The sequence below is a fragment of the Ranitomeya variabilis genome, chromosome 1 (genome assembly GCF_051348905.1).
Source record: "Ranitomeya variabilis isolate aRanVar5 chromosome 1, aRanVar5.hap1, whole genome shotgun sequence".
NCBI lineage: Eukaryota > Metazoa > Chordata > Amphibia > Anura > Dendrobatidae > Ranitomeya > Ranitomeya variabilis.
In genome coordinates this window covers 116,095,870-116,117,875 of record NC_135232.1, presented here as the reverse complement: position 1 = coordinate 116,117,875, position 22,006 = coordinate 116,095,870, and the positions used below count along the sequence as shown (strand labels likewise).

Genomic DNA, 22,006 nt, shown 5'->3' with positions numbered 1-22,006 from the left:
CCAGCTGCAACGTGAGGGCGCCCTGCTGTGGCCGAAGTGGTGATCCGCTACAAAGGGGAGATCCGGTGAATTACACCCGTCATCGGAATGCATACGGGTGGTATGCCCGGAACGTGCGCCGTTGTGAGCTTGGGGGAGCGTCGTCTGGTACTTCAACCATGATGGAACCAGATGTAACGGATCTTACCAACATTTCCGCCGTACGTCTCATTGCAGCGACGGAGCTGGCGGCTAGAGTCCGCCTTCGGGTCCAGACATCGGGTGGTCTGACTGCACCAGGGAAATCCATTGGTGATACTGGTGCGGCATCAGCTGCTGACTTAGGATCAAAGTCTGCACAGTCGGAAGGTGCCCACTTTCGGCTGATGTCTTGTGATTTACTATGAAGATAAACCTCGATACCATGAGTATGTATATAGTTACTGTTTTATTGCTTCTATGTTGCTGCCAAAACCCGTTCAGGGTTAACTTTTAAGGGGATCCTTCTATGGACCTGGGATCCCTATTGTTTTGTTTTCTTGTTTGTTTTCCAAGTTTTTGCACAAAGTTTACAGAACTGCTGAAATCATGAACAGTGCATGATCCGAACTTCTTGTACATAGTTTGCACCTTATTAAAGGCGCTCCCTACTGGTTTTACTTAAAGAAAGACTCTTTGCGAAGATACCGTACTGGAACCTTTGCTGAGTATGGACTGGTAGCTTGAGAAGATACGCTACCCCGCAGAGACTTGGTCCCCTCTTAAAGGGGATGTTCATTTGCCGATATTGCTTAAGACAAGTAGCAATAATGTTGATGAGAGAAAAGTGATGATAATGTTTGTACGAGACAGTTATATGTGTTTAATTAGTTAAATGTGAAGAAATACTGATGATGTACCCTGAGAAGTAAAAGGTGAAAGATAGAAGAAGGATGCAGTGGACCCGTAGGGATAGACGTGGTGTCCAGCATGCATGAAAGGAAGAAAGATAATGAGAAGGCTTAATGTTTGATAGAAAATGTTTTGATAATGCTGATAGAAAGTTAGGATAGAAGGTAAACCCTGAGTCCTGATAGGAGTCAAGTAGAGATGACTCAGTGCTCTTAAACTGAAAGCAATGTTATGTTCTATACTGTGTATAGTAGTTGAAAAGGCAGTAGGCCCTGGCTGAACGGGGCGGTCCTGTAACTGAAAGGAGAGGCAGTAGGTCTGGTGCCGATAGGACAGGCGGTCCTGCAGATTTAAAGAAGGAGAATGAAAAAGTTAAAATACCTTATAATGTGATTATAGGAAGGTCTTTAGTGGACTAAGAGTGTATGTCCTTAAAGGCGATGTTAAATTATTGTCCAACAATTTTGCACTTAGTAGAATACCCGGTTGGGTAACAGGAGTTATTTATGGCCTGTAATTTATAATGTTAACCATGTTTGTAACGTTCAAGTGTCCTCACCTCCCATAAAGGGAAGCTTGTTCAAGTATACTTATTGTTATTGCACTCAATCAAACTGTATGTCTTTTTGCTAAACTTGTATTGTTGTTTTCTTCCCAGTCCCGGAGTACTGTGTTTAACCAGGGGGGAGTGCAGCGCCCCAGAGTCCTGGTCGTTGCAGTACTGTGGCTCCGCCACTAAGGGGAGCTACGGTGCGTCCGATGGCACTGAAGGAGTTCATCTGATCAGGTATCACAGACACCAATACATTTCACAGCTGGGCCTCCGGGGGGAGCTAAGGGTTCTATTCATTAGGCCACTCCCCACCATAGTGGGTAAACTGGGGGTCAGGCAGGAAGTTAGATCAGAAAGCTGACTGGATTGGACGAAGCAACACCTGGTGGCAGAGGGTGTTGTGGAGGAAGAGACAGTAGGGTGTCTGTCAGGGGTGGGATCCTGACAGAGGCTTGGCATTGAAAAGAACGTAACGGGTCCGCGCCAGCTCCGGGAAGCGGCGGGACCCAAGAAAGGACTAGAAGCGAGATAGATTGTGCTGAGTCAGAAACGAGATCAAGCAATAGGAGAATACCAGTAGGGGTCATGCTGTAAGACCGGAGCAACACCCTACTGAGGCGCATTACCGGTGGCCGGAACGCCGAGGGAGTGGAATAACATTCAGCTTCAAGCAATACTCCAAACAGCGGCAGGGCAGTCAGTCTCAGGTGGGCTGTCTCACCTAAATCACCTATGAAGTCTTGGGAGGCAATTGCGGGAGAGGGGCGACTCTAGGGTCCCGGAAGAACTCCAGGCCTACCCGACAAACGGGTGCCGTTCTAACTGTGACATCAGGAAGGGACGGATGATTAGCAGAAGATCAGTTAATCGAGTTGTTGTGAGGGAACTTAAGAAACAGACACAACAGTTGTGGGGTACTTTCCGTAAGCATAGCAGGGAAGGACTACAACACATAGCGCTAAGAAGGAAGGCACCGATTTCCACCTGTGAAGAGAACTCTGGAGGTGCCATTGGACCGGCCGGACTTGCGCAGCCTGGTGAACCGTATTCTGGACTGAGGACCCAGAGATCTTCAGTAAAGAGGTAAAGAGACTGCAACCTGGTGTCCTCGTTATTTACCGCGACCTGCACCCCACGACTGCACCGTTACAACACCACTTATTGCACCGGACGTCCCCCACTGACAGACAGGGCCACGGACCGGGTCTAGCCACCGTGACAACCCCAGGACTGAGATCCCAGAGGCCCGGCTCCGGGTACCCCCTCGGCCCTGCGGCGGTGTGGGGGCGCTCCACATGCTCTGAGAAAACAGATGAGAGATGGAGCATGAGGAGGAGCATAAGGGAGTTCAGGAACTGGTGTAAGAGGTGGAGGGAACCCTGATAGAAGTAGGTCCATCAAACCTCAGCATCAGTAGTACATGTGCTGTGCCAGGGTGGTACTCAGCCCAGGCCTCCGCAATATTTACCCCATGTGCCTTCACGGAAATGTAGCATCCATGTCCACAAGCGCTTGTTCATGTGTCAGTCATTAAGTGGACCATCCCAGTAACCACATTGGTAAGGGCATGGGTGATGTTCCTGGACACATCCTGTACAAGGCGGGGATGCCACACCAGGAGAAATAGTGGCTGCTGGGGAATGAGTACCAATGGACGGCTGCCTCCACGAGTCGGCGGACATCCTCTTTGTCTACAAGCCTAAACGGCAATATTTCTACTGCAAGCATCCTGAAAATATGGAAAGAAGGAATATAAACCAGCTCACCCGTGATACATAAACCAATCTTTGGGAGCACGGACCCGCTGTGTCCAAGCGTATAAAGGCCAAAAAAGAAGAGAATGTCCAGCTTCACCGAATCCATAAAAAAGAGTTCTCTTTATTCACAAACTTTAAACATAGAGGATACAGACTTCAGCACGAACCATATGGATAAGAATCTCAACGCGTTTCTGGAGACTAAGCTCCCTTAATCAACTTGATTAAGAGAGCTTAGTCTCCAGAAATGCGAATAAAGTGAATAAAGAAAACTCTTTTTTACGGATTCGGTGAAGCTGGACATTCTCTTTTTTTTTATCCTGAAAATATGCCCGTTTAACATTTTGGCCTGTAGGTGGGTGACTGGGAACTTTCTCCATTTTGTTCCTAGGCCTGAGGTAGGAACAGCTCAAAGCTATTCTGGGACAAGGATTTGGAAGTGCCTGACGATCGTACCTCACAATGTGCAAGGACAGAGGCAGGGAGGGAGGCATCTTTGCCAGTGTCATGGACAGGGGATTGGAAAGCACCTAGCACAGGAGAAGAGGCAGTGGTGTCCACAATTGTGGACCCAGGCATTTGGTCCACCAAGTCAGGTGCTTAGATGACATGTGCTTTTTCCTGCTGGTGGTGGCTCTTGGTGGCCATGCCCCTGCTGATCTTGTCATGGCACAGATTGCAAATTACCATTTTTTTTGCTCAGAACTCTTTTTTAAAAAGACCTGGACTGGGAAACACCTAACTCTTTGATTGTGATGAAATTCACAAGTGCTCTGTGGAACAGTTGCCTGCCTTTTCCCTCTGGTCACCACACTGCCTTTTCCTACTTGTTTTGGTGCTGATGTTCCCTCACTTTCAGAGCTGCTGGCCTTGCTCTGCATGCCAGCTTCCAAGGTTGGGTCAGTGGCTTCATCATCCACCACCTCGTCTTCCACTGCCGCACTGTGGTCCTTTTGACTTGGTGACTTAACAACAACCTGAATTATCGGCAAATATGTCTCATCATCATCTACCAAAATTTGTCGTTACCCACCGTCGTCTTCTTGTGACTGTGGCTGCTCTAAGTTTTGTGCATCACTAAACAGCATGTTCTCCTGTCCCTCTTCGAACATACAGGGTGAGAGGCCGCAATCAAAAAATGATGATGTAAAGAGTGTCCTACTGTGGGATCACTGGTCTCCTGGGAATCGACATGGTGGGAGGAAGGAGGATCAGGGTGAGGATTAAGTGATCTAGACTCTTGGGTGGTGAGACTGGACCGTGTGCAAGACTGAGTGGTGCTAGCAAGCATGCTGGAAGCATTATCTGCTATCCATCCGACAACCTGTTCACACTGGTGTGGCTTCAGAAGTGGTGTCCGAGAAGTGGTGCCTCCCTGCAAAGTGGGACAGGAAGCTATGTGTCGGGGATGGGCGTGTTGTATGTGCTCCAGCAACAGGCACAGTCACACCTGCCCCACGTCCTCGTCATCTACGTGCAACATTATCAGCACTTACATTTCCCCTGCTTGATTACACGTGGGGATTCCCTAGCAACCAGGCAACCCCCACATGTACTTAGCCTGACTAGTAGCTGCAAATCATTCAGCTGCCGCAATGAAAACTAAATCTCCGAGCAGTCATAAATACTCGGAGGTCACCCGAGTGTGCTCGGGAAGACCCGAGCAAGGAGTACACTCGCTTATCACTACTCATGACAACTACTGAAGCCAACTAGTGGGATCTCATGGCTTAAATTTCTGATTTAGGACATTGTGGGACATTGTTGGACTGTAAAGACAGCATGATTAGAGCTGTCAGAACATGGCTGTGTTACTTCAGAGGTGGAACTTGCAAAAGTGTAAAAAAAAGTTATGCTGACGAAAGAGATCTTTTTGATTTTTTCAATTAATTACACAGTGCATTGAAAAAGTATTCTTCCACATACTTCTTCCTTCTTAAACATCTTAGTTGTGTCCCCTTCATGGCGTGCGGAATAAAATACTTTGGTTAGATAAGACCAAAGTAAAACTTTTTGGGCTAAATGCAAACCTCTATGTTGTGGAAATCTAACACTGCACATCACCCTGAAAACATCATGACCACTGTGGTGGCAGCATTTTGCTGTAGGGATGCTTTTCTTCAGCAGGGTCAGGGAAGATGGCCAGAATTGCTAGGATGATGGATGGAGCTACATGCAGGGTAATCCTAGAGGAAAAACTGCTAACGGCTGAAAATGACTTGAAATTTGGATGTAGGTTAACTTTCTATCAAGTCACCGACCCTAAACTACCAGAGCTACAATGGATGGTTTAGATCAAAGCATATTCCTGTGTGTGAATGACCCAGCCACAGCTCAGGCCGAAGTCCCATTAACCCCTTCACCCTGAAGCCTGTTTTCTACTTCCTGACCAGGCCATTTTTTTCAATTCTGACCACTATCACTTTATGAGGTCATAACTCTGAAACACTTCAACGGATCCTGGTGATTCTGAGACTGTTTTCTCGTGACATATTGTACTTTATGATAGTGGCAAAATTTCTTCAATATGACTTGCGTTTATTTGTGAAACGGAAATTTGGCAAAATTTAGAACATTTTGCAATTTTTTAACTTTTAGCTTTTATGCCCTTAAATTAGAGAGTCATATCATACAAAATAGTTAATAAATAACATTACCCACATGCCTGCTTTACATTAGCACAATTTTGGAAACATAATTTTTTTTTTGTTAGGAAGTTATAAGGGTTAAAAGTTGACCAGCGATTTTCTCATTTTTACAACAAAATTTGCAAAACCATTTTTTTTAGGGACCACCTCACACTTGAAGTGACTTTGAGGAGCCTATATGACAGAAAATGCCCAAAAGTTACACCATTCTAAAAACTGCACCCTTCAAGGTACTCAAAACCACATTCAAGAAGTTTATCAACCCTCCAGGTGCTTCACAGGAATTTTTGGAATGTTTAAAAAAATTGAACATTTAACTTTTTTTTCACAAAATTTTTACTTCAGATCCAATTTGTTTTATTTTACCAAGGGTAACAGGAGAAATTGGACCACAAAAGTCGTGGTACAATTTGTCCTGATTACGCCGATACCCCATATGTGGGGGTAAACTACTGTTTGGGCACATGGCAGAGCTCGGAAGGGAAGGAGCGCCATATTACTTTTCAATGCAAAATTTGCTGGAATTTAGATCGGACACCATGTCGTGTTTGGAGAGCCTCTGATGTGCCTAAACAGTAGAAACCCCCTACAAGTGACACCATTTTGGAAAGTAGACCCCTAAGGAACTAAACCAGATGTGTGGTGAGCACTTTCAACATCCAAGTGCTTCACAGAAGTTTATAATGTAGAGCCGTAAAAAAAATCATATTTTTTTCACAAAAATGATCTTTTCGCCCCAAATTTTTTATTTTCCCAAGGGTAACAGGACAAATTGGACCCCAAAACTTGTTGTGCAATTTGTCCTGAGTACGCTGATACCCCATATGTGGGGGGAACCACTGTTTGGGCGCACGGCAGAGCTCGGAAGGGAAGGAGCACTATTTTATTTTTTCAAAGCAGAATTGGCTGGAATTGAGATCGGACGCCATGTCACCTTTGGAGAGCCCCTGATGTGTCTAAACAGTGGAAACCCCCCAATTCTAAATCCAACCCTAACCCCAACGCACCCCTAAGCCTAATCCCAACCATAACCCTAACCACACCCCTAACCCAAACACACCCTAACCCTAATCCCAACCCTGACCACACCCCTAACCCCAACACACCTTCCTAACCCTAATACCAGCCCTAATCTCAACCATAACCCTAACCACACCCCTAACCCTGACACACCCCTAACCCTAATCCCAACCCTAACCCCAACCATAAACATAATCCAAACCCTAACTTTAGCCCCAACCCTAACCGTAACTTTAGCCCCAACCCTAACTTTAGCCCCAACCCTAACCCTAACTTTAGCCCCAACCCTAACCCTAACTTTAGCCCCAACCCTAACCCTATCATTAGCCCCAACCCTAACCCTAATGGGAAAATGAAAATAAATGCATTTCTTAATTTTATTATTTTTCCCTAACTAAGGGGATAATGAAGGGGGGTTTGATTTACTTTTACAGCGGGTTTTTTAGCAGGTTATTATGATTTGCAGCTGTCACACACTAAACAACGCTTTTTATTGCAAAAAATAGAGTTGACGATTTTATTGGCACCATTTTCGGGCACATTACATTTTTCGATCGCTTTTATTCTGATTTTTGGGAGGCAGAATGAACAAAAACCAGCAATTCCTGAATTTCTTTTAGGGGGGGGCATTTATACCATTCCACGTGTGGTAAAATTGATAAAGCAGCTTTATTCTTTGGGTTAGCACGCTTACAGCGACACCTCATTTATATGTTCTTTTATGTTTTGGCGCTTTTATACAATAAAAACTATTTTATATAAAAAATAATTGTTTTTGCATCACTTTATTCTGAGAGCTATAACTTTTTTTTATTTTTCTGCTGATGACGCTGTATGGTAGCTTTTTGTTTGCGGGACAAGATGATGTTTTCAGCAGTACCATGTTTATTTATATCCGTCTTTTTGATCACATTTTATTGCACTTTTTTTTTCGGCAGTATGTTGATAAAGCATTGTTTTTTGCCTCGTTTTGTATTTATTTTTTGCGGTGGTCACTGAAGGGGTTAACAAGTGGGATAGTTTAATAGAGCGGGTCGTTACGGATGCGGCGATACCAAATATGTGTACTTGTATTGTTTTTTTTTTATTTACATAAATAAATGGATTTATTGGAAAATATGTATTTATTTTTTTTTTCTTTATTTGGGGATTTTTTTTTTTTACTTTCTAACATTGTCCCAGGGTGGGACATCACTATATTTCATCATTTCGCTGATCTGACACTTTGCATAGCACTGTGTCAGATCAGCGATCTGACAGGCAGTGCAGGAGGCAGGCGCCGGCAAGCCACCTCAGTGAAGGACCCGGAAGGAGCCCTGCGGCCATTTTGGATCCAGGGACTCCTTCCAGAACACCGGAACAACGCGATCGCATCGCGTTGTTCTGGTGGGAGAGCGCACTGAGCCCCCATCCCTGCGCGATGCCCCTCTATGTCGCTATCACTACTGACAGCGGCATCAGAGGGGTTAATTGCCTACGATCGGCGCTAGCGCCGATTGTGGACATTGCTGCGGGGTGTCAGCTGTCACCCGCACACGATCGCCGCGGTGCTCACTGTGAGACCGCGCGATCGTGCTGCCGTACTAGTACTGCGGTTTGCGGGAAGAATCTGTAACAAAACTTGAAAATTGCTGTTCAGGGACGTTCTCTATCCAATCTCACTGCGCTAGAACTAGCTTGTAGAGTAGAATGTCATCCTCTAGATGTGCAAATTTGGTAGAGACATATCCTAAGACTTGCAGCAGTAATTGCAGCAAAGGGTGGTCATACAAAGTATGGACTGAGGGTATTCATTCAAATGCACATCACAATTTTCATTTTTAAAATATTTAGAAAACCATGGGTCATTTCCTTTACACTTCACAAATACTTGCTACACTGTGATGGTATAATCACATAAAATCAGAAAAAAAAACATTTAAGTTTGTGGGTGTTACGTATTAACTATGAATTATTTTTTTATTCAGTCTCTTTATTAATTAAAAACAGGTAAACATGAGACCATTCCACTTGATAGTGTCTATTTAAAGTTCTTTCCTTAATGTTCATGTTTCTTTGATTCTAGAGCATTTGATTCGTGGTATACACAATTTTTCTTACTTATCAGAAGTAACTATCTATCTGCTGCAAAACTACGAGGTGCTGGACCACATACCAACAGAATTTGAAAAACTGAGGCAAATGAAAAAACTTGCTTTTGGTTGCACTAGTGTTAGCACTGGATCAATAAAATTTGGTAAGTATTTATGATTGGAAAATGAGCCATGCAGTCCTACTGTGCTCATCATAATTACAAAAGAACAGCGGCCTTTTTGGTGCCTAAAAATATATTAATGGTTACATTTACTTAAAAAATTGTTCTGCAATATTCATTCTTTTATTCATTTTCAAACCTCATGATATTCAGCTTGCAGTTTGTCCAACGTTTCAGATTTTTCTCTTGTGGTAGTGTCCGTCTTAGTAATATAGGCTGAATGTGAGGTCTGTATGTCTCAAGGCTCATTTATCATCATTTTCTATCTTGCTTCAATGCTGCAGTTTCTTTTTCGTGTGCTTTCATACTTCACTATATGCTATTTTCTGGTCTTTCTTGAGATTTTTTTACCCCATTTTCATGCTGTGGAAATCGGTGTAAAACTTGTTTACCTGCTATCAGCAACACTGAGCGAAGGAAGGGAGGACAGAGAGTTATCAGGACCAGATGCTCTAACAGATTTGTAAGATTTCTGCAAAACTAGATATAGGGTTTATGCTGTACTAGACCAATAAAAAAAATCTGCAATGGTCTACATAGCCTTTAAGTCTTGTACACAGAGAGAATAAATTCTCTAAGCAAAAATATTAGAAATCACGCTGAATGTTTTGCTCAAATGGATAAGCTGCATAAATTAAAGCTTATTTACAAGTTTATTCCATAAACGCCATAGTTTTGATGTACATACTAAACACATTCACATACTGTATGTCCACACAGTTCTCTCTTTAGGCTGAACCAAAGAGTGCATTGCTAAGGCTAGCTTCACATTTGCATTAAAATCCGCAGCGCTTAATCCGCAACCTCAAACGCACGAAAAGCTGCATGCAAATGGAGGGCTATGGGGTACTCGGAGCCGGGCCCTTCGGTTCTCGGTGGGGATGTCACGGTGGCTGACCCGGTCCGTGGCCCTAGGGACGTCCGTTGTAAATGGGGGGAAAGGTCTTTAAAGGGATAATGTTCGTGACGCCACCTGTGGTCTTCGGTCAGGATGACCGACGCTGCTTAGGGGTCCGCTGGGGTGATGTGATGGCAGCTAGATGGTATACCTTCCCACAGGTGAAGTGTATCCCCAGGGCTTCCCAGAGTATAGATGGTGAATGGTGTGAGGCGCAGTGAATAACGAGGACACCAGGTTGCAGTCTCTTTACCTTTACTGAAGGCTTCAGTGTCCACAGTCCAGAGCACCAGACCACAGGGTAGGCAGAGTCCGGCCGGTCTGAAGGCAACTCCAGAGTCCCCTTATCCAGGTGGAAATCAGTAACCTTCCTCTAGCGCCTGGGTGTTGTAGTACCTCCCCGCTGAGCTTCTTGGTAAGGTCCTCACAACTATTCTGGATGTTAAGTCTCTTTCTCTCTGTCCCCCTGATGGATAGGATAGCACAAACCCGTATGACTGATGGCCTGAGGCTTTTTACAGGGACTCTATCATGCCCCGGCCCCCACAAGTTGCCACCGTGCCTCCTGGGTATAAGGTCGGGCAGCTAACGTGGAATTAACTATCCTGCCAGTCTCTGAAGTAAAGCATAGACATCCTTACTCCCTCGGTGTTCTGGCTACCAGGGTTCCTGCGCCTCAGAAGGAGGCAGCCTTTCACAGGGCAGAACTCCTTCTGGTTTCCTCTCCTTTTGCTGTGACTTCGTTTCTCACCCTCTGCAATACACCTCTCTTCTAATGCCTCTTTCTTAGGATGCTGCCGCACGTGGGGCAGGCACAGCTCTGTGGACCCTCGTCCTCCTCAGACCGCAGTCTGGATCTGACTGGAACTTGCTCAAGCCAGCTTCTCTCTCCTTCTCCCTCACTTTCTGTCCAGACCACCAGTTTTACCTAACTGAGGAGTGCCCTAATAGATAGGAGCGTAGCTCCCCCTGGCGGCCTGGAGTGTGAAGTGTGTTGTGTGGTTTGTGATACCTGGTAAAGAGATCTCCTTTATTGCCTTCAGACGTAATATCACTCCCCCTGGTGGAAGAACGACATTACTGCAACGACCAGGACTCTGGAGCACTGCACTAACGCGTGCAAACGCAGCATCTTTTAGACACATAAGGTAACGCATGCGGTTAAAAAAAAGGCAGCGTTTTCACGCTTTTCCATGCGTTTTGCATGCATTTGCATTTTCTGTGCACACGGTGGAAAATTTAACAGGAGAAAAATCTAGATAAACAGACACCGCCAATGGGACTACAGTGGGCGTGTATTATGGGATATCTTTATATAGACCCTTGTACTGCTGAAATCTTCACAGTTTGCTACTGTATCCTGTGTCATGATGGAACTTTGCATGGATAGCTTTTATTTCAACCTGGATTTAAGTATCAAGCTGTTTCTTGCCTGTGCGTTTGCTTGGGAGCAACAAAGAAATAGAGAAAGAGAGAGAAGGACACGGTGTAGGCGTTTTTGGAGACACCCCATTATTGAACTGAGAGCCGTGGAGCTTACCACACGCTATATGGCGAGCTTAATGCCAACCCGGACAAATTCCCGGAATATACCAGGATGTCTCAAGAGTAGTGTTGAGCATTCTGATACCGCAAGTATCGGGTATCGGCCGATACTTGCGGGTATCGGAATTCCGATACCGAGATCCGATACTTTTGTGGTATCGGGTATCGGTATCGAAACAACATTAATGTAAAAATGTGTAAAAGAGAATTAAAATAAAAAATATTGCTATACTCACCTCTCCGACGCAGCCTGCACCTTACCGAGGGAAGCGGCAGCGTTCTTTGTTTAAAATTCGCGCTTTTCTTTCCTTTACGTGAAGTCCCGGCTTGTGATTGGTTGCGTCGCAGTCACATGGGCGACGCAACCAATCACAGCAAGCCGTGACGTAATTTCAGGTCCTTAAGGATTTTAAAATTACGTCCTGGCTTTGTGATTGGTTGCGTCGCAGTCACATGGGCGACGCAACCAATCACAGCAAGCCGTGAAGTAATTTCAGGCCCTTAAGGATTTTAAAATTACGTCCCGGCTTTGTGATTGGTTGCATCGCAGTCACATGGGCGACGCAACCAATCACAAGCCGTGACGTCACGGGAGGCTGGACACGCGCGTATTTTAAAATGCGCGCTTGTCCAGCCTCCCGTGACGTCCCGGCTTGTGATTGGTTGCATCGCGGTCAACCAATCACAAGCCGGGAGGCTGGACACGCGCGCATTTTAAAATGGCTTCCCGGCTTGTGATTGGTTGACAGCGACGCAACCAATCACAAGCCGGGACGTCACGGGAGGCTGGACTCGCGCGCATTTTAAAATGCGCGCGTGTCCAGCCTCCCGGCTTGTGATTGGTTGACAGCGACGGAATACCGTCCGATACTTGAGTCCCATTGACTTGTATTGGTATCGGGTATCGGTATCGGATTGGATCCGATACTTTGCCGGTATCGGCCGATACTTTCCGATACCGATACTTTCAAGTATCGGACGGTATCGCTCAACACTACTCAAGAGTCTTTTCGGGATTTGCTTGGTCGTGTCCAAGGAGCCATCCGGAGACAGGACACCCAGCTCCGTAGAGCGATTCCTGCAGAGGAACGTCTCCTGGTTACATTAAGGTACGTAATAATTCTAAACAAATGCCAGTCATAATTATTGTTGGTCTGCCATGCATTATTTCTATTTTCCTTTATGTCTTTAGCTAAACACCACCATAAATAGAATTGATTGTAATTATATTTTTTTATTTTATTTCAGATTTCTGGCTACCGGAGAGAGCTTATCATCGCTCCACTTTCAGTACCGGCTTGGAATTTCCACATTGTCTGGAATAGTTGCGGACACTTGCTGGGCTTTGTGGAATGTTCTCCGAGATGAATTTATCCCCCTACCCACCACAGAAATGTGGATGGAAATTGCAGAAAAACTGTTTGGGAGCGGTGGATAGAAAGCACATCCGCATTATCAAACCCACCAGAACTGGATTGGAGTACTTCAACTTCAAAAAATATTTTTCTGTTGTGCTCATGGCAATAGCAGATGCAGGCTGTCGCTTCATCGCCGTGGACATTGGAGCTTTTGGCCATGCCAATGACTCACAGACTTTCAAGAACTCTGATATGGGCTGACGTGTGTATGGCAAAAAATTTTATTTTCCCCTGCCACGACCTCTGCCCAACACTCAAGGCCCACCGATGCCATTTGTTATGGCTGGGGATGAGGCCTTTCAGATGTGTGAAAACCTACTGAAGCCATATTCCAGTCGGGACTTGAACCACACTAAAAGGATTTATAACTACAGACTGACCAGCGCCCAAAGAACAGTTCAGTGTACCTTTGGGATTCTTGTCTCAAAATGGCGCATTCTTGGGACAGCCATTAACCCCTTTCTGCCATTGGACGTACTATTCCGTCCATGTGGGGTGGGCCCTAATTCCCAAGGACGGAATAGTACGTCCAGCATGATCGGCCGCGCTCACGGGGGGAGCGCGGCCGATCGCGGCCGGGTGTCAGCTGCCTATCGCAGCTGACATCCGGCACTATGTGCCAGGAGCAGTCACGGACCACCCCCGGCACATTAACCCCGGCACACCGCGATCAAACATGATCGCGGTGTGCCGGCGGTACAGGGAAGCATCGCGCAGGGAGGGGGCTCCCTGCCTGCTTCCCTGAGACCCCCGGAGCAACGCGATGTGATCGCGTTGCTGCAAGGGTCTCCTACCTCCTATCCCTGCAGGCCCCGGATCCAAAATGGCCGCGGGGCTGCATCCGGGTCCTGCAGGGATTACTTCCGGGTGCCGTGCAGGCTGCAGATGAAAGCTGCAGCCTGCACGGCTGTAAGAGAGATCGGTGATCTGACAGAGTGCTGTGCACACTGTCAGATCAACGATCTGTAATGTCCCCCCCTGGGACAAAGTTAAAAAGTAAAAAAAAAAATTCCCACATGTGTAAAAAAAAAAAAAGAAAAAAATAATTCCTAAATAAAGAAAAAAAAAAAAATATTATTCCCATAAATACATTCCTTTATCTAAATAAAAAAATCAAACAATAAAAGTACACATATTTAGTATCGCCGCATCCGTAACGACCCCACCTATAAAACTATATCACTAGTTAACCCCTTCAGTGAACACCGTAAAAAAAAAAAAAAAAAAAACGAGGCAAAAAAACAACGCTTTATTCTCATACCACCAAACAAAAAGTAGAATAACACGCGATCAAAAAGACGGATATAAATAACCATGGTACCGCTGCAAACGTCATCTTGTCCCGCAAAAAACGACCTGCCATACAGCATCATCAGCGAAAAAATAAAAAAGTTATAGTCCTCAGAATAAAGCGATGCCAAAATAATTATTTTTTCTATAAAATAGTTTTTATCGTATAAAAGCGCCAAAACATTAAAAAAATGATAGAAATGAGGTATCGCTGTAATCGTACTGACCCGAAGAATAAAACTGCTTTATCAATTTTACCAAACGCGGAATGGTATAAACGCCTCCCCCAAAAGAAATTCATGAATAGCTGGTTTTTGGTCATTCTGCCTCACAAAAATCGGAATAAAAAGCGATCAAAAAATCTCCCGTGCCCGAGCATGTTACCAATAAAAACGTCAACTCGTTCCGCAAAAAACAAGACCTCACATGACTCTGTGGACTCAAATATGGAAAAATTATAGCTCTCAAAATGTGGTAACGCAAAAAATATTTTTTGCACTAAAAAGCTTCTTTCAGTGTGTGACGGCTGCCAATCATAAAAATCAGCTAAAAAACCCGCTATAAAAGTAAATCAAACCCCCCTTCATCACCCCCTTAGTTAGGGAAAAATAAAAAAATTTAAAAAATGTATTTATTTCCATTTTACCATTAGGGTTAGGGCTAGGGTTAGGGCTAGGGTTAGGGTTATGGTTGGGGCTAGGGTTAGGGTTGGGGCTAGGGTTAGGGCTAGGGTTGGGGCTAGGGATAGGGTTGGGGCTAGGGTTAGGGTTGGGGCTAGGGTTAGGGTTGGGGCTAGGGTTAGGGTTGGGGCTAGGGTTAGGGTTAGGGTTAAGGCTACAGTTAGGGTTGGGGCTAAAGTTAGGGTTAGGGTTGGGGCTAAAGTTAGGGTTAGGGTTTGGATTACTTCTACGGTTGGGAATAGGGTTGGGATTAGGGTTAGGGGTGTTTCTGGGTTAGAGGTGTGGTTAGGGTTACCGTTGGGATTAGGGTTAGGGGTGTGTTTGGATTAGGGTTTCAGTTATAATTGGGGGGTTTCCTGTCATGGTTCCCAATGGCAAGGGAAAGTCAGAGAACATAAATAACAGAACAGCTCTTGGGTGATGGAATCTCGAGCTGACCGTGAGCTAAACCTATCACACAACTAACAGTGGCCGGGTGACGTACCTACGTTTTATCCCTAGACGCCCAGCGCCAGCCGGAGGACTAACTAACCCTAATAGAGGAAAAGACAGACCTGGCTTACCTCTGGGGAAATTCCCCCAAAAAGGAGACAGAAGCCCCCCACATATATTGACGGTGAGTTCAGAGGAAAAGACATACGTAGTATGAAGGTAGGTTCAGCAAAGCGAGGTCCGCTTACTAGATAGCAAGAAGATACAATAGGGAACTTCACGGTCAGCTGAAAACCCTATTAAAATACCATCCCGAAATTACTTTAAGACTCATGTGTCAACTCATGACACCGGAGTGGCAATTTCGGCCCACAAGAGCTTCCAGCTACAGAAAAATAACATAACTGTGAACTGGAACAAAAATGCAAAACAAACTTAGGACTAAGAGTCCAACTTAGCTGATAGTAGTCTAGAAGCAGGAACATGCAACAGAAAGGCTCTGGTTACATTGATGGCCGGCACTAGAATAACTGAGCAGCAAGGCTAAATAGGATACTCCCATATCCTGATGGAAACAGGTGAACAGAGAAAGTGAAGCACACAAGTCCAGTACCACCAGTGACCACCGGGGGAGCCCAAAAACCAAATTCACAACAGTTTCCACTGTTTAGGCACATCAGGGGCTCTCCAAATGCGACATGGCGTCCGATCTCAATTTCAGCCAATTCTGCGTTGAAAAAGTAAAACAGTGCTCCTTCCCTTCCGAGCTCTCCCGTGCACCCAAACAGGGGTTTACCCCAACATATGGGGTATCAGCGTACTCGGAACACATTGGAGAACAACTTTTGGGGTCCAATTTCTCCTGTTACCCTTGGGAAAATACAAAACTGGGGGCTAAAAAATAATTTTGGGTGGAAATTTTTTTTTTTTTATTTTCACTGCTATGCGTTATAAACTGTAGTGAAACACTTGAGGGTTCAAAACTCTCACAACACATCTAGATGAGTTGCTTAGGGGGTCTACTTTCCAAAATGGTGTCACTTGTGTTTTTTTTTTACTGTTTAGGTACATTAGGGCTCTCCAAACGCAATGTGACGCCTGCAGACCATTCCATCTAAGTCTGCATTCAAAATGGCGCTCCATCCCTTCCGAGCCCTCCCATGCGCCCAAACAGTGGTTCCCCCCCACATATTGGGTATCAGCGTACTCAGGACAAATTGGACAACAACTTTTGGGGTCCAATTTCTCCTGTTACCCTCGGGAAAATACAAAACTGGGGGCTAAAAAATAATTTTTGTGGAAAAAAATATTTTTTATTTGCATGGCTCTGCGTTATAAACTGTAGTGAAACAATTGGGGGTTTAAAGCTCTCACAACACATCTAGATGAGTTCCTTAGGGGGTCTACTTTCCAAAATGGTGTCACGTGTGGGGGGTTTCTACTGTTTAGGTACATTAGGGCCTCTGCAAACGCAATGTGACGCCTGCAGACCATTCCATCTAAGTCTGCATTCCAAATGGTGCTCCTTCCCTTCCGAGCCCTCCCATGCTCCCAAACGGTGGTTCCCCCCCACATATGGGGTATCAGCGTACTCAAGACAAATTGGACAACAACTTTTGGGGTCCAATTTTTCCTGTTACCCTTGGGAAAATACAAAACTGGGGGCTAAAAAATAATTTTGGGGGGAATTTTTTTATTTTTTTATTTTCACGGCTATGCGTTATAAACTGTAGTGAAACACTTGAGGGTTCAAAACTCTCACAACACATCTAGATGAGTTGCTTAGGGGGTCTACTTTCCAAAATGGTGTCACTTGTGGGGGGTTTCTACTGTTTAGGTACATTAGGGCTCTGCAAATGCAATGTGACGCCTGCAGACCATTCCATCTAAGTCTGCATTCAAAATGGCGCTCCATCCCTTCCGAGCCCTCCCATGCGCCCAAACAGTGGTTCCCACCCACATATGGGGTATCAGCGTACTCAGGACAAATTGGACAACAACTTTTGGGGTCCAATTTCTCCTGTTACCCTCGGGAAAATACAAAACTGGGGGCTAAAAAATAATTTTTGTGGGAAAAAAATGTTTGTTTTATTTTTACGGCTCTGCATTATAAACTTCTGTGAAGCAGTTAGTGGGTCAAAGTGCTCACTACACCTCTAGATAAGCTCCTTAGGGGGTCTACTTTCCAAAATGGTGTCACTTGTGAGGGGGTTTCAATGTTTATGCACATCAGTGGCTCTCCAAACGCAACATGGCGTCCCATCTCAATTCCTGTCAATTTTGCAGTGAAAAGTCAAACGGCGCTCCTTCCCTTCCGAGCTCTCCCATGCGCCCAAACTGTGGTTTACCCCCACATATGGGGTATCAGCGTACTCAGGACAAATTGTACAACAACTTTTGGGGCCCAATTTCTTCTCTTACCCTTGGGAAAATAAAAAATTGGGGGTGAAAATATGATTTTTGTGAAAAAATATGATTTTTTATTTTTACGGTTCTGCATTATAAACCTCTGTGAAGCACTTGGTGGGTCAAAGTGCTCACCACACCTCTAGATAAGTTCCTTAGGGGGTCTACTTTCCAAAATGGTGTCACTTGTGGGGGTTTTCAATGTTTAGGCACATTAGTGGCTCTCCAAACGCAACATGGCATCCCACCTCAATTCCTGTCAATTTTGCATTGAAAAGTCAAACGGCGCTCCTTCCCTTCAGAGCTCTCCTATGCGCCCAAACAGTGCTTTACCCCCACATATGGGGTATCAGCGTACTCAGGACAAATTGTACAACAACTTTTGGGGTCCAATTTCTTCTCTTACCCTTGGGAAAATAAAAAATTGGGGGCAAAAAGATCATTTTTGTGAATAAATATGATTTTTTATTTTTACGGTTCTGCATTATAAACTTCTGTGAAGCACTTGGTGAGTCAAAGTGCTCACCACACCTCTAGAAAAGCTCCTTAGGGGGTCTACTTTCCAAAATGGTGTCACTTGTGGGGGGTTTCAATGTTTAGGCATATCAAGGGCTCTCCAAACGCAACATGGCGTCCCATCTCAATTCCAGTCAATTTTGCATTGAAAAGTAAAATGGTGCTCCTTCGCTTCCGAGCTCTGTCATGTGCCCAAACAGTGGTTTACCCCCACATATGGGGTATCGGCATACTCAGGACAAATTGTACAACATCTTTTGGGGTCTATTTTCTCCTGTTACCCTTGGCAAAATAAAACAAATTGGAGCTGAATTAAATTTTGTGTGAAAAAAAAGTTAAATGCTCATTTTTATTTAAACATTCCAAAAATTCCTGTGAAACACCTAAAGGGTTAATAAACTTCTTGAATGTGGTTTTGAGCACCTTGAGGGGTGCAGTTTTTAGAATGGTGTCACACTTGGGTATTTTCTATCATATAGACCCCTCAAAATGACTTCAAATGAGATGTGGTCCCTAAAAAAAAAATGGTGTTGTGAAAATGAGAAATTGCTGGTCAAATTTTAACCCTTATAACTCCCTAACAAAAAAAAATTTTGGTTCCAAAATTGTGCTGATGTAAAGTAGACATGTGGGAAATATTACTTATTAAGTATTTTGTGTGACATATCACTGTGATTTAATTGCATAAAAATTCAAAGTTGGAAAATTGCGAAATTTTCAAAATTTTCGCCAAATTTCCCTTTTTTTCACAAATAAACGCAGGTAATATCAAAGAAATTTTACCACTGTCATGAAGTACAATATGTCACGAGAAAACAGTGTCAGAATCACCGGGATCCGTTGAAGCGTTCCAGAGTTATAACCTCATAAATGGACAGTGGTCAGAATTGTAAAAATTGGCCCGGTCCATAACGTGCAAACCACCCTTGGGGGTGAAGGGGTTAATCTAAAAATGGAGACAGTCGATGAGGTGGTCAAAGCGTGTGTGTTTTTCTCCACAATTTCATAATGGCTAAGGAGTGACCCAACATTGAACTGGATGAACCAGTTGCAAACCCATTGCCTGATTACCAGCATCACCCGCTGCGGTCAACTGTTGAAGTTGGCCACATGCGGTACCAATTTGCTGCCTATTTTGATTCTGATATTGGACGTGTGGCATGGCAAGACAATATTGTGTAAAATGTGCTGTTGGGTTTGGGTCTGTACCAGTTATGTTTTAAATGTCCCTAATATTTTTTTATAATAAACTACGTGTTTCGATATCTTTACCAAGTCTCCTATGTATTTCCTCTAAAAACCACTTAGGTTGCTAATGGTAAGGTAGTTGACATCATTACTGTAACGCCGCTGGGTTTATACCTTGTTTCTTCGGCGTTACTTTTGCATGTCTCTGCTTTAACCCTTGCTCCTCTCCCCCTAATGTGCAGGGATACTGTTGTCTGTTACCTGTATGGATGCTGCTCAGTTCCCTGCCACCGCTGCATAGCTGTACATATGCTGTGATGTCTGTGCTCTGCTGCATGGCCACTCGCATGTGCGGTTCCTGGCTGCTGCTTGGAAGCTAGCCTCGGCTTGCGAGGTCCTCTGCAGCTGGTGCATGGCTTTCCATGTGTGTCCAGGCTAGCAGCCGCTGCCAGGTGCCCTAAGCCACAGTTCCTGTGCTATCAGTGCTGTAATGGTTTCTGTTTGTGCTTAGGGTGCGCGCGGCCACACCTACCCTGCTTTTATCAGGGTTTGAGTGTTCACCTGTGTTGCTTCCTCAGCCTATTGCTGAGGAGCAGCTCCTATATAAACTTCCTCTTTGCTACAGGGCGTGGCCAGAGCATTGCATTGTGTTTCTGTGTCTTGCCTTGTGAGTAGTGTTGAGCGATACCGTCCGATACTTGAAAGTATCGGTATCGGAAAGTATCGGCCGATACCGGCAAAGTATCGGATCTAATCCGATACCGATACCAATACAAGTCAATGGGACTCAAGTATCGGACGGTATTCCTGATGGTTCCCAGGGTCTGAAGGAGAGGAAACTCTCCTTCAGGCCCTGGGATCCATATTAATGTGTAAAATAAAGAATTAAAATAAAAAATATTGCTATACTCACCTCTCCGACGCAGCCTGGACCTCAGCGAGGGAACCGGCAGCGTTGTTTGCTTAAAATGCGCGCTTTTACTTCCTTCCGTGATGTCACGGCTTGTGATTGGTCGCGTGCCGCCCATGTGGCCGCGACGCGACCAATCACAGCAAGCCGTGACGTAATTTTCAGGTCCTCAATGCCTAATTCTAGGCATTCATGATTTTAAAATTACGTTCCGGCTTGTGATTGGTCACGTCGCGGTCACATGGGCGACGCGACCAATCACAAGCCGTGACGTCACGAGAGGCAGGAGACGCGCGCATTTTTAAAATTACGTTACGGCTTGTGATTGGTTGCGTGCCGCCCATGTGACCGCGACGCGACCAATCACAGCAAGCCGTGACGTAATTTCAGGTCCTGAATGCAGAAATAGGCATCAGGACCTGAAATTACGTCACGGCTTGCTGTGATTGGTCGCGTCGCGGTCACATGGGCGGCACGCAACCAATCACAAGCCGTGACGTAATTTTAAAAATGCGCGCGTCTCCTGCCTCCCGTGACGTCACGGCTTGTGATTGGTCGCGTCACCCATGTGACCGCGACGCGACCAATCACAAGCCGGAACGTAATTTTAAAATCATGAATGCCTAGAATTAGGCATTGAGGACCTGAAAATTACGTCACGGCTTGCTGTGATTGGTCGCGTCGCGGCCACATGGGCGGCACGCGACCAATCAGAAGCCGTGACGTCACGGAAGGAAGTAAAAGCGCGCATTTTAAGCAAACAACGCTGCCGGTTCCCTCGGTGAGGTCCAGGCTGCGTCGGAGAGGTGAGTATAGCAATATTTTTTATTTTAATTCTTTATTTTACACATTAATGTTGTTTCGATACCGATACCCGATACCACAAAAGTATCGGATCTCGGTATCGGAATTCCGATACCCGCAAGTATCGGCCGATACCCGATACTTGCGGTATCGGAATGCTCAACACTACTTGTGAGGTATCCAGCTCCCGTTCTGTCTGCAGTATGTTCTGGGAGATCTGATACCTGTCTCTCGCCTGTTCTGGGGGCAGAGTACCCAGATTCGCCTATCCTGGAGGCTGTATATCCAGATCCGTTTATGTCTTGTTTACCCGCCTGTTCTGGGGGCAGAGTACCCAGATCCGCCTATCCTGGAGGCTGCATATCCAGTACCTGATCCTGTCTGAACCTGTCTGTGTTATGTTTCTGAAGTCCTATTGTGTCTGACGCCCCGCACCCAGTGACTGAACTTTCCGGGCTCATCTTTTAAAGATGGAGTTCGGTGTTCTTGCTGAGCTCTTACTATTCTGTGCTCAGCCTTCCATGCGGTGCTAACCCTGTCTGGCCCAGTTCCAGTCCAGCGGAGCTAGCACCATCATGCTTGAGTTCCCTCCTAGGTCTGATGTCCGGAGCCTGACGGCCGAAGTTACGAACCTGATGACCTCTGCTACCTGGTCCTGTGCCCTCCGTGTCCCAGCCGATGACCTGGGCTGCCATGCCAGTGTCCCAGATGTCTTTCCGGTATTCCTGTTGTCCAGCCTGTGTCTGATGTTCTTCCGGTGTCCAATGTCCTGATTCCTGGGCTGCCACGCCAGTGTCCCAGCCGATGACCTGGGCTG

The 22,006-nt window shown here is 45.4% G+C and overlaps 1 protein-coding gene across 1 annotated transcript in view; it reads left to right on the top strand.

Annotated features, from left to right (window-relative positions):
• Window positions 1-22,006, top strand: part of LOC143793612 (baculoviral IAP repeat-containing protein 1-like) — a 119,010-nt gene that overhangs the window by 78,203 nt on the left and 18,801 nt on the right. The window contains exon 8 of the mRNA XM_077280677.1: window positions 8,914-9,084. Within this exon, the coding sequence (XP_077136792.1) occupies window positions 8,914-9,084 (171 nt within the window). The remainder of the gene's footprint in view (window positions 1-8,913; window positions 9,085-22,006) is intronic.